Raw genomic sequence first — 16,308 nt, 5'->3', positions numbered from 1 at the left:
AACCCAACCTAAACAATCCAGCTTTTTTCTGGTAACAAAAAAATTGTGCGCTTATAACCCTGTCTGGGACATAGTTAAATATAGCATAATATTAGCTTTCAAAGTTATTGCATGTAATAAATCAAATATATTTAATGCTGTTTGATGCATTTCATTTGGCCCTGCCCTGACAACAAAGCGAAGCTGCTGGATGTTGTGATGTGCCACAAAGACACCGGTGAGGTGTGGACGACGTCCTTCAGTGAGTGTGTGTTCAGTGATTTTTCTTCCTGATGGACTCTTACTCACTGAAGGACTGGCATTCAGTAATAGAGATCCCAAATGATCTGAAGATCTTCTTATAGGCCTTTATAGAAATCTGGGCATGCCTTAACTTTTTTAACCTTGTATACTGCAGTGTTTCAGACATGCTAAGCAAAATAGTTGCCTACACACAGATGCAACTACAGATCACAGTAATACCAATATTTCAAAAATGATTGTAATGGTCTGTGTGTAATGATTTAGCCATGGCTAGCCTCTGAGGTGTTTGCGTGTAAGGATCACTGTACTGTCGCTAGCCTCATACTATTGAATAGAAGGAAATGGCGGTCAGTGACTTTTCCTTCCCCTGAAAAAGAATTTCCTCCTGAGCGCTCAAACTCTCATTTGAGTTCAGAGAAACCTACAAACCAGTAACATGGAAATGCTCTTTCTCGTCTTATTAACACTGGAGCGTTTTTATGCATTAAGTGAGTATTAATATTATGATTATTTACTGGCTTTCCTATCTTGTTGAATTGTTGGTTAGGGATGATCTGAGCAAAAACCAAAACGTTATATGAACTGTTATTTGAACTATAGCAGGTTCACTGAAGTGATCAAATATGTATTCGTAAACCATTCAGAATACCTTTTATTAATAACATTATCAGTACACACATTAATAACAGGATTAAATTAATTGTTATTATGTATGTTACAAATGTTCATGTTTTTTGTTTTTTTGGATGTTTTGTTATATTATTTTATTGAGTGTTCATTACTGATCCATTTATAATGTATGTTAATAACGGTGTATATTATGTATATTAGTATGATAAATGGTTATTTTAAACTTTTAACTTTCAACACAAAGAAGCTTAATCTATCAGTCCTTTTAACATTGATTATAAAACTGATTTTACTGATTAATACAAATAGCTAACAATAATTTTCATTTGCAACAACATGTAAAAAAGGAATGTGAGCTTTTTTGGCAGTGTTATTTTGTGAGTATGTGTCAGTGAGGTAACAAACATTGCATTGCATTTTGACGAGACCATGTGCCTCCCTGAAGACTTTCTGACTTCTACTGTGGCGTACAATCCTTCAGATGCTGCAAAACAGATTTTATTGATTTTCACTCATTTCTAATGTGCAAATGTACTGAAAACTCCAGAAACGATTGGCTGTTGAAGTGAAGTGTGAAATTATCATGAGTGGAATTTATGAAAAGACGTTCTTTACCATAAAGTTGCCAAAATCTTGTTTCAAAATAAAGAAACTATCTTTGCAAGTCCAAAAGAGACCATGACAATCCTACCCAGTGGTTTTATTCAGAGATATTGGTTATAATGTTGGATCTGTATGTTATTATCAGATTACTCTGACCATCAAACTAACATGTGCAAACAACAATTTATTTTCCTCTAGGCGGCTTTCTGATCGCACACACTAATAAAGGGTTATGTCTGAGCACACACAATAGTGTGGTGGTCCTGAGGGAGTGTGATGAGAGTAACCCATCTCAGCAGTGGATCTGGACCAGCACCATGAGACTCAATCACACACTTATGTCCAGATGTCTGTGGGTCAATCAGAGCACCACAATCCCACACCACGCTCGGCTGGTCAAACTCAGGGACTGCGATACTGCACCGGCATGGAAGTGTTACAACCATGGAGGGATCTTTGGTTTGGCAGAGATGCCGATGTTCCTGAAAAAACAGGGTGAACGGGCCATTGTCACCTTTGAGCAAAGGTTTTCAAACTGGTCCATGATCACGATGGACTCTGAGGGCAAACGGGTTTCCAAGTCTCTCTGCCCTGCCACAGGTCAGACTGTTTAGCCATCACATAAATGTTCACTTACATCTGTTTACATGTGTCTTGGCAATTAAACATTTGGGTTGATTTGATTGGCATTAGTGAATAGGCCTACAATATAAGACAGTACAGTAAAGTAATATTAGACTACTATATGTATGGTTATTTATCATGATTTAAAACATTAGTAGAAAAAATATGTCTCAAACATGTAGTCTAATTGGTCTAATACATGTAGTCTAATACTTACGAAACTTTGGTCTTAACTACAAATAATCAGTAAGCGATTAAGCTGAATTGATTTAGCACAGGCAAAATATGGGCTTCAAGGAGTGATGCATCATTGAGGTTACAGTACCTTAATGAACATACAATATATAAGTATTATAATCTATGTATTTATGCTGTCCAGGGTGGTTATTCATATTATTAAACCACATCTAGTTTGAACATTTGTGGCAGTAAAACACCAACAGCTTTGTTGGAGCCAATTTTAGCGTGGTATTTCACTTTGAAAGTACTGTAAAACATGCAAGAAGCAACATAATATTATTTTGTAGAAATGTTGTGACTTCCTTGTTTTCCAGGTGAGTCTGGGTTGCCAGTTTTGCACCATTATAAAGCACTCATGATAAAAAAAAATTTAAATAATAATAATGATAAAAAAGCCATCTAAAAATGCACAACAGTTTATTTTTTAAATGCACCTGCAGTGAAAACACATCATGCTGTATAAAGGTAACGTCAGCCTTTTTTTCAACAGGCCCGTCCACAGTTTCACCAATGACACAGTTTCCAAGGAAACAGGTTTCAGTAAATACCACAGGGAAAATGATCACTCTAACAGTCCCTGACATTACTCAAAGCAGAGTGGTGACCCACCTCAGTAACACAGTCAGAAGCAGAACTAAACGGACTGCTACCACTGGTCTTGGTGATCTGACAACGTTTACTGCCGAAACAGACTTTAAGGAGAACTACACTCAAACGTCTGAGACAGAATCATCCTACGAGATGAGTGATATTACAGATGTGTCCTCGACTACTCTGATGGTAACGAGAACTCCTCATGTACCTCAGAATTTCACCCAGAATAGAGTTGACATGACAGAGATGACTTCAGATGTTATGGAGCAGACCCACATCCCTCTGATTTCTCAGACAGAGTTAACTATCTCCACAACAGATGCTGAGTCTTCAGTTCCTTTGAATGTGAGGACTGAAACTCAGACCACTTTAGACTTTAATACAGGACCGTCTGAAGCTAACAGCAGTGATGTAGATCCTACACTGACTGAGAGTTCAACCAGTAGTTTCCCAGTGTCAAACACAGATGGCGCATGGACAAATGCCACAACCAAAAGCTCAACCACGACAAAGAACATCAAAGATGTTCAGACTCTGTTGCCCTTTAAAACCAGAACGACCCGAGCAATTACTGAAGTTCTTCCTAATACAGATATTAGAGCTACTCCAAGTACAGCCACCAGTTCTGCTAAAACTAGAGCAAGTGCAACAACTACCCTTACAGCCCTGTACACATCTACAGCTGCCCTGGACACAGACGCGTTCACATCAGCTACTTACACAACTACTGTGGCTCCAGCTACAACTGTAGAAACAGCCACAACCACCATCACCACCACTGCTGCTCTGAGCACAAGAACCACACCTCCACCATCTACTGTCACTCCTACCATGGCTTCCACAGCAAAGGTGAGCAATCAGATGTTACCTGTATTCTCACAGATTTGAAGTTTTTCTGTGGTATATCTGGTTAGTCTTGCTTAATGCTGTCAAAAATTTCTGCAATTACAACAGCTAACATGATTCAGTCATGTGTTCACCAGATGAAAATTCAGTAAAGCAAGGTAGTTTTGAAATTTGGAAAATCAGCAAATGCACCATCAAAGGACAAGGTACAAATGTTCAGATGTCTGCTTTGCTACCAAATGTTGGCCACAAAATTTACAAGCTCTAATTTGGATGGCTGGTTACTACATAACTTCAGATATTGTCTTGTACCTGTAAGAAACTGCAGGACAATCAGTGCTGCCGTTCACACGAGTCATGTCAGTGCACCTCTCAACATGTTTACATTAACATGGATGCATTTGGCTGGCACTTTTATCCCATGTGACTTACATTGCATTCATTTGCACTTTATCAGTTAATGCATTCCCTGGGAATCGAACACATGGCCTTAGCATTGCATCACCATGCTGCACTGTTTAAACTACACCACTAATATTACGAAATTACAGTGGACACATAACATCATCCGCTCAGTCTCAAGTAAGAAATAGGCCATTTATGACAAATACTTGGGGCTTTGCAAATATTTGACATAAATCATTGACATTTGATAGTTTGTTTATGTGCACATTGTTTAAAAAAATTAGTTTATTTTTATACTAAAGGTCAATATCAGTTCCTCTTTAACATTATGTTGTATATTTCTTGTTTGTAGTTTATAACGACGGAAGCTGTCGGGTGTCTGGTGAATGTGACTGCAGAGAGTATTAATATGGATTATTGTGTGTTTAATTTCACAACACCTGGAAAATCCTGTAGCTTCATTATGACTGATGCTTCTCACTTCACAAGATGTTCTGAAGATATCAAGCAGCCCAACCATTATACATGCCTGATGATGGGTTTGACTCCTGGTGCTACCTATTTGTTTGGAATAATGTCTCAGAATGATGGCATTCGTTTTAATGTTACAGTTCAAACTGGTAAGTCCTCTTACGTTTCTTCATAGCTTTAGTTTTCTGAATCTGAATCCTTGAACAGAAGTGTCATGAACCAGAGGAGGGCTCTCTGTTGTGCTTTAAATGTGCTTGTGCTTTAAAACTCTACTTTATTTTAACAATAGCATGCACTGATTTATGGTTGCTTTGTACTGTTCTTCTTGTTCATATTGATATGGTGGAACACATTGTTCTGACAGATCTGATAAAGCACCTACATTCACACAGATTCCAGAGGATGTATCTGTGAACGGCTGTAGACATGCTGTATATAAGTGTTTTTTCACTGAAGTCTTGGCAGGCGCGCTTAACAGTGTGTTCATAAGAGCCATCACTGACCTTCTCTGACTCTTATTTCCTTATCATGGGCATCGTTGGGCTGTAAAGACAAATTAACTTTTTTTTTCTCTTCTGTCAGACATATATCATCATGCTTAAACTTTTTTGCTCATGTTACTCAAAAAAGTAATCAGTTGCTGATTACTAATTGCTAATGTTTTCTAAATTATAACTCTACAATACTCAATACTCTAAAACATATAGAAACAAGAATAGAAACCAAATTGACCTCATAGTTAAGAAATAACCTTAGTAAAGAAATGATGGTCTATTATAGTATAAGTAAACTAATAGCAGGTCTATTTTCAAAATTTGTAGGTTTTTCAATAAAATTCCATAATTCTTTATGTAGGCATTTCTTATAGTTGTCTGTCAGTGTCTTACATTGACTAGGATCATTTTTTGTCTATTCCTCCAAGCAGTATTCCTTTAGCTGTGTTTATTGGAGGGGTTTCTTTCATGTACAGCCCACTTCAAGTCCCCCCGATCCACAGCATTTCAACCAGATAGAGAACTGGACTTGAACTTTTCAAAACCCTTAATTACTTTCTTCTATATCATTGCGCTATGGATCTGCTGGTTCATCTTCAATTTTTTTTTTTTTACTGATGCCTTCACGTTCTCCTCAGGCATCATTGTGTATAATATGAAATTCTTAGGGTGTATTCACACCTGTCTTGTTTGGTTCGATTGATTCAAACTCAAGTTGGTTTCCCCCTTTGGTGCGGATCTTTTGGGCAGGTTTGAATACAGCAATTGAACCCGGGTGTTGACCAAACAATCATACAGCTGAAGAGGTGGTCTCAGTCCAGTTCCAAACAAACTCTGGTACGGTTGAATGGATAAACCAATGAATGGATGACCTTAAGCACAGGGGTGGTTTTTGTTTACAGTTCTGGTTCACTTGCAAAAAGGGCAGTGTGAAAGCAAACTCCACCAAACAAACAAAAAAAATCAACATTGTATTTAGTCTGGACCAAAGCAAGTGAACTAGTGTACTTTTCTGGTGTGACTACACCCTCAGCTGACTTTATGACTGGGAACCACTGCATTGTTTGGCCTTTGCCAAATATGATGTTTGGAACTCTGGCCTTGGACTCATTTGTCCAGGACACATTGTTCCAGAATTCCTGTTCCACATGTAGGAAACATTCAGTCATGCCTTGACATTCTTTTTCAAGACCAGAAGCTTCTTCCTTGCTGTCCTCCCCTATAGAACAGATTTGTAAGGTTTTTAATGGTTGACTAGTGCACGTTCACCTTGACTGTTGCTAGAGCTGCCTGCAGATCCCTCAATGACACTCTGAGGCTCTTGGAAGGAATCTTGATGGGATGAGCCCCATTTATCACTGACCTGAAACCATAGAAAAAAACTTCCTTCTGAGACATTCCAGCAGATTTTTGAGATCTTTGAAATCTTGGCATGATGGTACCATGTACTTCAAAGCTTATGACCATACTAGACCAATTTATTGAGGTTTATATAATGTATGGCCTCCTCTTTATTGATTTCTACTTAATCCACTTGTTGCATTAATTGCAAAATTAGCTCTATGAAACATTTTAAAAACCTGGGATATACTGAATGTTTTATACATGCTGAGTTACAGTAGTTTTTCAGTTACTCTTTACAGCCAGCATTTTACAGTGTTAGTAAACCGAGTTTACATCATACCCTTTTGTAATAATAGTGTACATATACAGTACGTACATGTACAGTACAGACCAAAAGTTTGGAAACATTACTATTTTTAATGTTTTTGAAAGAAGTTTCTTCTGCTCATCAAGCCTTCATTTATTTGATCAAAAATACACAAAAAACAGTAATATTGTGAAATATTATTACAACTTAAAATAATAGTTTTCTATTTGAATATACTTTAAAAAAAATAATTTATTCCTGTGATGCAAAGGTGAATTTTCAGCATCATTACTCCAGCCTTCAGTGTCACATGTAACATCCAGTCTATCACATGATCATTTAGAAATCATTCTAATATTCTGATTTATTATGAGTGTTGGAAACAGTTCTGCTGTCTAATATATTTGATGAATAAAGGTTAAAAAGAACTGCATTTATTCAAAATAAAAAAAAATCTAATAATATATATTCTAATAATATATTTTCTTTACTATCACTTTTTTTTATCAATTTAACACATCCTTGCTGAATAAAAGTATTGATTTTATTAAAAAAAAAGAAAGAAAGAAAAAAATTACTGACCCCAAATTACTGACCAGTAGTGTATATTGTTATTACAAAATATCTTATATTTTAAAAACATAGCTTCTTTTTTTTTTTTTTTTTTTTTTACTTTTTATTTATCAATTTTTTAGTATCCTTTTTATAAATCCTAAAAAAGTATCACCATGTTCTGAAAAAATATTAAGCAGCAGAACTGTTTCCAACTTTGATAATGAATCATCATATTAGAATGATTTATAAAGGATCATGTGATAATGATCCTAAAAATTCAGCTTTGCATCCCAGAAATAAATGATAATTTAAAGTATAATAAATTTAAAAACAATTATTTTAAATTGTAATAATATATCACAATATTATTTTTGATCAAATAAATGCAGGGCTTGATGAGCAGAAGAAACTTCTTTCAAAACACATTAAAAATAGTAATGTTTCCAAACTTTTGGTCTGTATCGGTAGGTGCTATGGGAACAATATGCAAAGTTTGGGGAATAAAACAGTGTAACAACCCGGAAAATTACAACTTAAGTATTTTAAAATTAAGGTGTACCTATTCTAATATTACGTGGTATGTATGACTTACTATGCTAAAGAAAAATCTTACATTTGGGAGCAATTTAGCAAGAACATACACTTTTTGTAATAATACATTGGCATTATATTAAACATACAGGCCTAGGTGTTTTTACCCCATATTCTATTATTACAGTATACATGATGGAGATTACTGAACAACAAAACTGGAAATCTAGGGAAATGAGTTAATGAGTTTCTGCTTTGATTTATAATTTACCATACAGTCAACTTACCATACAGAAGTTTTGCACTAGTAGTTTTATTTTTTTATATATTTTTTTTTGCATTATTGACACACTGTTTTCCTAATTAATATTGTTCAGTTGCTTTGACACAATCTGTTTTGTTTAAAGCGCTATATAAATAAACGGTTGACGACTTGGACACTGAGTTGATCTCAGCTACGGGTCAGGCCAATTAAGATAATCATTTCTTTAATGTTTACTGTTGTATATGAAATATTGTTGCTGTGTTGGTGAGTGGTTCAGGGGTTATGTGGTATTAAACATGGAGGAGCATTGTTGCTGTGGTTTGTCTGTACAATATTGTCTGACAGAAAAATGTGTCTGTGAATGGCAATCAGTTTTTGTTATCTAAATGAACATTGTCTAAGTAAGCAACTAATGTTTTTAAATGTTCTTTCACCAAACAGTTTGATAAGTCCAGCAGAGTGTCACAGTATGAGTTTAATCATCTCTGGGTTAATGTGAGCTCATTTTACACTGGTAAGGTCAACATTTTCCACAGGAAACAGAAAACCTCTAACCAACAGCAGGTTTTACTCCTAACCAAAGGCCAACAGCTTTTTTATGTATATTTCAGGATATTTTCAGCTTGCCTCCTCCCTTCCTGCTTTACCAGACAACCCACTACATATCCTGTCTTTTATTGCCAGTTACCCATAATGCACGCACACGTGTGCATTGTCACATACTTACTCTTCAGTTGAGTGTTTTCAGGAAAACTAATGATTATTTATTTAGTTAGTTATACAGATTGTGATAGTCGATGGTGAATATATCACAAACTCCCGTTCATTCAGTCATTATTTTATTCACCTTCATGTCATTCCAAACCTGTATCTTTGTTGTAAAATTTGAGTTTTTTATCCCTTTGTGTCACTGAATGTATGACCCTCTCTACTTCCCTAAACACAAAATTAATCTAATGTAAAATGTTGAGTATATTTAATGACACATTTGTCATTCATGCAGCTCTGCTCCCGGTCACATCACTGACTCTCCAGAGCAACGGCAGTCAGGACTCTCTTAATAGCACACTGGATTCCTGCTGTCGGATACACGGATTCCTACGAGCTCTCTCTTTCATCCTCCACAGACTCTTCAGAATAGGACCTTACCCTACCTCCAAATGCAACTCATTGGGTTTTTAGCGGCTTGACACCTGGAAAAAACTTATCAAGTTTCGGTGAGACAAAGAGAGGAGAACTAACAGCCTGAGACCAGGACAATAGGGAGAACAGCAAGAACTATGAACTATCTTACATCTTTGTAGCTTATTTAACCCTAAAAGCCAATTCACACCACACCGAAAGACACAGGCCAACACCGACAGTACAGTATGCCACTTCTCAGACATTCCAAACACCCAATTACAACATGTTCAATAGTTAAAAAACAAGCGCCCCACCGACCAATCCCACCAATGCCAACAAATACCAACAGGGGTAAAATCAGACAAAAATCTAACAAAAATGCCTGTTTACTGTTTGTCTGTGCAGTGTGAATTGGCCTTTTAAATGGTACACATTAGCACCTTAGTTACATATTTTTATATTATTATCTAACCGTGTACATACAAGTCAAGTCACCTTTATTTGTATAGCGCATTATATAATACTTGTTGTGTCAAAGCAGCTTTACAATGTCAAACAGGAATATAGTTTGTCAATAATACAAGAAGACAAAAGCAGAGTCAATATTCTAGCTAAAGTCAGTTCATTGATGATTCAGTGATGTCATCATCCAGTTCAGCTCTCTTACAATAGTGTCTGTTCAATAAGTCAAGCGTCCCCAACTAAGCAAGCCAAAGGCGACAGTGGCAAGTCACCAAAACTCCATCTGTGACAGAAACCAGCATGGCGTGGTTTAATTCCAGACTGGCAACACAGCTCAGATTGTGCAGAGGACTTGTCTGGTTCCTGTGGTTTTGTGCCAATAGTCCTCGAGGTGACGAGGTCTACGCAGGGTATCTGTCTTTAATCTAGATTTAAACTGACAGTGTGTCGCCTTCCAAGTGTGAGGTGTGTTCTGCCTCCCGAACAACACTAGGTAGATTGTTCCAGAGTCTGGGTGCTAAAATAGGAAAAGGATCTGCCTTTTCCTTTTTCCTAAAGGACAGTTGATTTTGATATTCTAGATATGACCAAAATGCCAGAGTTTTTGAAATCGCAGCAGACATGAAGGACTATAATGTGATACGAGCTAACTCAAGAACTGAAGCGGATTCACGGATTTATAAGTAATTAAAACAGATTTTAAAATGTATTCGTTGTTCAATAGGGAGCCAGTGCAGAGTTGACAGAACCAGGCTAATGTTGTCGTACTTCCTGGTTCTAATAAGAAAGCTGGAGTTTGTTTATTAAGCACACAGAGCAATCACCCAATAAAGCATTACAATAATCTAACCTTGAGGTCATGATGCATGAATTAACACTTCTACATGAGAGCATATTGAGAGCATACAGTATCAGTACCTTTCGAAAGGATACCACCCCAATGACAGTTTTTACAATTTTTTTTTTTTCTCAGAGTAGTAGTGACTCGTAAGGACAAGCTAATGATCATTAACAGAACGCTTCAGTTAATTTTAGAAAACTATTTACAACCAGTTACGATTATAAAATAAATAGAGGCAGTATGACATATACGACGGGCCATTCTACAGAATTCAAAGTTTTCAAAAGTCAGAGTTGGAAACAGCCAACAGTCTTTTTCCAGAAATTTTGTATGTATGCAATTGGTACAATATCAAAGGTACACATTTTTAGTAATTATGCAGTTAATTCTCATTTTGAATTTTTAGAGGGTAAATCAATAACAATAAAATTTTTTAAGTGTCATTTATGAGATTTGTATTTTGAATCCAATCTTTCTTTGTAAAAGGCAAAAAGATGATCATACTGATTTTCAAAGTTAATGATTCAATAGTTTGAATATACATTGATCAAACAATATCATATCATCTTAGTTAACAATTCAAGATACTTTTATTCTTGACAAAAACATCCATGTTTTGGTTGTGACTGCACATTTTCAGTATTGACAGTAATGTTTTAGAAGCGACCACATGACCTTACAGGAATTTTAACTCACATACTAAAACATACTAAAATACTAAAAATTTGCATAACTGTACTAACATTCTGTTTATTTTCTGTTTCATTCGTGACAATTTTTTAGATACTTTTGAACCTATCTCAAAGATGCTACTCAGCACATGGTTAGCCCCCAAAAAAATGATGTCTGTCACAATCAAAAACTTTCCTGATGTTCCACTCGTGGCTGTTTCCGGGTAGTGACAGTTTTAGATGCTTTTGAAAACCTAGCTCAAAAAAAAAGGTCTAATCAGCACATGGGCTACCTATCAGTTCTGAATGGCTTTACAATGATTTGGAATAACACCCAAAAAAGTGTGCTAATTGCAGAAATAAAGGTGTTCGGGTATTGGACGTTACTTAACAGTTATATACAGATTTTTCTCGACTTTTGAACACATTTATCCTCAGAATGATCGGGGGGGGGGGGGGACCTACTCTAATCACCATGTAAGCTATGAGAAAGAGGGACACAGGAATAATTCCTGATCATAAATTATAGGTTGTAGTTAAAAATCAGTCTCAGCCCAATGGACCAATGGACAACAACAGCACTGTTTTGGTAGTGATTTGTAAGACGGTTCGGGACCGCTCCTCCCAACTGGAAAGTACGCCCAAAAAAAAAATATGATTAATGAAGCTACTGAGTATTTTAAATATGTTTGTGTGTTTCATTAGTATATTAGAAACATTCTAGAAAACACATAGTAAACATTCTAAGATCCGGTGAATAACCTTAAATGCTTTTAACAAGTGTTTTTGGGTGTGGGACAGCAGTTTGCACCCTTCTGAGAGAATAGCTCATATATGTATTTGAATATACAGCCCCGCCCCTTGCCAGAGCAGCAAGTTCCGTCTGCTCTGGTAAAGTTAAGGATGGTGTCAATATTGCCATATCAATCTGACATCCTATCTAAAACGTGATTTAGCCAAAAACAACAACAACAACAACAAAACCACACAAACATGCAAATGTTCTGCGTATCCTCTTGTAAAATATTCTTGGGGTCTGAATCAAAACTCAAATAGACATAATCCGGCTCTAACCCTAACCTTTATCTCCATACTGAAATCCCAGATGGCTTGACAGTGATTCAGCTAAAATATTAGTGTGTCTTAAGACACTTGAGCACGTGAGACTGTAGTGTGCATTGCATGGCGCTCTTAAATTAGCTTCTTAAATATGTAATATTGAATTTAAAAAGTGCTCTAAATGCTGTGAGATAGTATTCTGAAGTGAAATTATTAGAGGCTTGGACCCGGAAACAGCAGTCCTTATGTCATGACTTAACAATAGATTCTCCTCAAGCCGCCAAACTGACGGCCATCAGAGCGAGAATGCCATTCCAGAGCAGAAGCGATGGTAGACAATTTTTTTCTCCCAGTTTACTGACTTGCATGGTTCAATTGTCCACCACAAGACTAGTAATGTGCACTAAAAAAAGTAAGTAGGGTCATTTTTGATTTCATTACCAATCGGTATCAAAATATATTTATGATAACACTACCATGTAGTTTGTTTCTCCAAGCTCTAAGTCCATAAATTACGCTGAGCTCCCTCATTGTCTGATCAGGTCTTCAATTCCTGCTGCAGCGGCGCTTTTCCCAGTTCAGATATCAGGGCTTTTATTGGTCCCTTTACTACTGGCTACTGAAGTGCCGTCAAAGGTTTGAATATCAATTCAAATTGTGGGCGTACTCAGTAATAAACTATGATTTAAAAGTAAGTTGATGGAGGCCAGTGCAAGCAGGAGGAGAGTTTTCAATGAAAGAAACTTCAGCTCGACTGAGTGCAAAGGCTCAAATGGGCCCTGCTGTAGTGTTTTAAGCACTAGAGACAGGTCCCAAGAGGGTATGGAGGGGCCCGGGGAGGATTTTACCTTCTGGCCCCCCTAAGGAACCTGATGACCAGGTAAGTCACCAAATTTCATCACTGACAGAAACCAGCATGGCATGGTTTAATTCCAGACTGCAACACAGGTCAGATTGTGCAGAGGACTTGTCTGGTTCCTGTGGTTTTGTGCCAATAGTCGTCGAGGTGACGAGGTCTACGCAGGTATCTGTCTTTAATCTAGATTTAAATTGACAGTGTGTCTGCCTCCCGAACAACACTAGGTAGATTGTTCCAGAGTCTGGGTGCTAAATAGGAAAAGAATCTGCCTTTTCCCTTTTCCTAAAGGACAGTTGATTTTGATATTCTAGATATGACCAAAATGCCAGAGTTTTTGAAATCGCAGCAGACATGAAGGACTATAATGTGATATGAGCTCACTCAAGAACTGAAGCGGTAAACCATTCACGTATTTATAAGTAATTAAAAAGATTTTAAAATGTATTCATTGTTCAATAGGGAGTCAGTGCAGAGTTGACAGAACCGGGCTAATATGGTCATACTTCCTGGTTCTAGTAAGAAAGCTGGAGTTTGTTTATTAAGCACACAGAGCAAATCACCCAATAAAGCATTACAATAATCTAACCTTGAGGTCATGATGCATGAATTAACATTTCTACATGAGAGCATATTGAGAGCATACAGTATCAGTACCTTTTGAAAGGATACCACCCCAATGACAGTTTTTACAAAAAAATTTTCTCAGAGTGTAGTGACTCGTAAGACAGCTAATGATCATTAACAGAACGCTTCAGTTAATTAGAAACTATTTACAACCAGTTACGATTATAAAATAAATAGATGCAGTATGACATATACGGGCCATTCTACAGAATTCAAAGTTCAAAGTCAGAGTTGGAAACATCTTGAAAAAAATGTCTTTTTCCAGAAATTTTGTATGTATGCAATTTGTACAATATCCAAGGTACACATTTTTAGTAATTGTGCAGTTAATTCTCATTTTGAATTTTTAGAAGGTAAATCAATAACAATTAAACTTTTCAAGTGTCATTTATGAGATTTGTATTTTGAATCCAATCTTTCTTTATAAAAGGCAAAAAGATGATCATACTGATTTCAAAGTTAATGATTCAATAGTTTGAATATACATTGAATCAAACAATATCATATCATCTAGTTAACAATTCAATATACTTCATTTTTGACAAAACATCCCATGTTTTGGTTGTGACTGCACATTTTCAGTATTGACAGTAATGTATTAAAAGTGAACACAATACAGAATTTTAACTCACATACTAAAACATACTAAAATACTACAAATTTGCATAACTGTACTAACATTCTGTTTATTTTCTGCTTCATTCGTGACAATTTCGTTTCGTGACAGTTTTAGATACCTTTGAACCAATCTCAAAGATGCTAATCAGCACAGGGTTGTACACAGTTCTGAACAGTTGAGACCAATAAGAAAACGGTCTCAAGGTTATGAAAGTAGACCATTGTTCCTGAGAAGGGAACGAGACACGCGATCTTAGGGGTGATATGGGGACCACGCCATCAGCGTGACCATTGTCTGAAGCATACACGAAAAAACCCAAGAGGTGGCCGGAGACGCCTCTGACGTAATACCGGAAGCGACTAATGAAACAAGCACAGGGCTAACACGTATTCACTTCTTGTCTGACGCTTGCGTCCCGACGCATGGACAGGGAGCTAGAGGGACGCAGTGTTTCGTTCCCATCAGGGAACATGGTTACATTTCGTAACATGAGAACGTTCCCTTTCCAAGGGAACTTAGAACTGCGTCATCTAGGGGTCGCCTATGGGGAACAGATATACCACGCCGCCCTGTGAGGGGAGTGCAGGCCAGAATCAGGGCGACACTAAGCACGCAATCACTCTAGCATTCCAAGGGAGTTGCCATGGGAGTGTTTAGAACGGCCTCGTCTGTGACGTACCATTTACGGCCAAAGGCCTGAAGCTACATACCCACTTAATTGTGTCGGGCCTCTGGGCCAAGGGTTAGAGCTGACGCGCTTGGAATCAGGAGTCTCCTTTAAAGCAATACGGCTAGGAACATAGCATTTTATACTAAGTCCTGCCTGTCACACAGGGGCTACATCTTGCTTCCGCAAATGCTTGCTGAAAGGAGCTGTCTCAACAGATCTCCAGTAGCAACACCCTGTTTAGATAGGTATCCGAGGATACATAGGTGGAGTGGTGCCCAAGATGAACGGGGCTTTTACCAACTCAAGAATGGGCACGAAGCAACCGCGCGAAGCCCTCACCATATAGGATTTTAGAAAGAACACAGAATACTAGCGTGGGAACTTACCACAGTGTGGATTTCAGAAAGTGTGCAAAGACTTCACGTGCACACTTACCAAGCATGGATTCAAATACTGATCTAAGGAAGGGCTCTCGTGGCACTCTGATAGAGCAGCTCATAGATGGAATGGTGCATCTCAAACAGTATGTTTGAGGAGTCATCAACTCGATCTGTGAAAATAATGCTGGGCGCTCTGGGAAAAACAGTGAGGAGTCAGTCTCATATGAGAGAACTCCTGAATCCAGAGTAAGCGTATTTCATAACTAAGCGACCCCTAATTGGAAAGGGGAGAGCGATGCTTGAAGTGTATAAGCGAATAAACACTGGCTGAATGGGCCGGAACCAAGGTCTAATCACCTCAAGAAGGGGAGCGAAGGCGGGCCAGTAACCCTTACCATACAGGATTTCAGAAAGTCGCCTTGGGGAGTCTTGCGTGCACACTTACCATCGTGGATTTTTAGAAAGTCTTAAAAGTGTTCGTGCACACAGCCACCAATGTGGTTTTCAGAGAAATTACACAGGAAGCTTGGCGTGTGTGCCTAAAGGTTCCTAAGCTTGGCGCGAAGCTGAACCGCCGCGGGGAGAGGCAAGCTCAAATTTTACAAACCTCTAGCGAGGGTAGCATCACCTGAGGCAGAATATACAAGAAGACTTCTGTAACTGCCACCTTCACTTCCCTTTGGATGCGACAGCACCTAAGCGTAGGGAACCTCCAGGGTACAGCTGGACATCCATGAAATTCCTGGGCTGTGCCAGGCCTGATGATCAAGGAGGCTCCTGCAGAAACCTGTGATCTCAACCGCCTAATACATGAAGCCGGATGGCTGGTGCTGACGAAGTGTTTTA

The 16,308-nt window shown here is 37.8% G+C and overlaps 1 protein-coding gene across 2 annotated transcripts in view; it reads left to right on the top strand.

Annotated features, from left to right (window-relative positions):
- The first annotated feature begins 607 nt into the window (after positions 1 to 607).
- The window catches only part of LOC109101404 (protein tyrosine phosphatase receptor type b), a 126,094-nt gene continuing 110,393 nt past the window's right edge, over positions 608 to 16,308 (top strand). For both annotated transcript variants that reach the window (XM_042715829.1, XM_042715828.1), the window contains exons 1-4: positions 608 to 731; positions 1,675 to 2,076; positions 2,831 to 3,783; positions 4,538 to 4,805. In XM_042715829.1, coding sequence (XP_042571763.1) covers positions 680 to 731; positions 1,675 to 2,076; positions 2,831 to 3,783; positions 4,538 to 4,805 — 1,675 coding nt within the window. In that variant the 5' untranslated portion in view covers positions 608 to 679. The remainder of the gene's footprint in view (positions 732 to 1,674; positions 2,077 to 2,830; positions 3,784 to 4,537; positions 4,806 to 16,308) is intronic.

This window comes from Cyprinus carpio, chromosome A25 (genome assembly GCF_018340385.1).
Source record: "Cyprinus carpio isolate SPL01 chromosome A25, ASM1834038v1, whole genome shotgun sequence".
Classification (NCBI taxonomy): Eukaryota; Metazoa; Chordata; class Actinopteri; order Cypriniformes; family Cyprinidae; genus Cyprinus; species Cyprinus carpio.
This window is presented reverse-complemented; position numbering and strand designations above follow the sequence as displayed.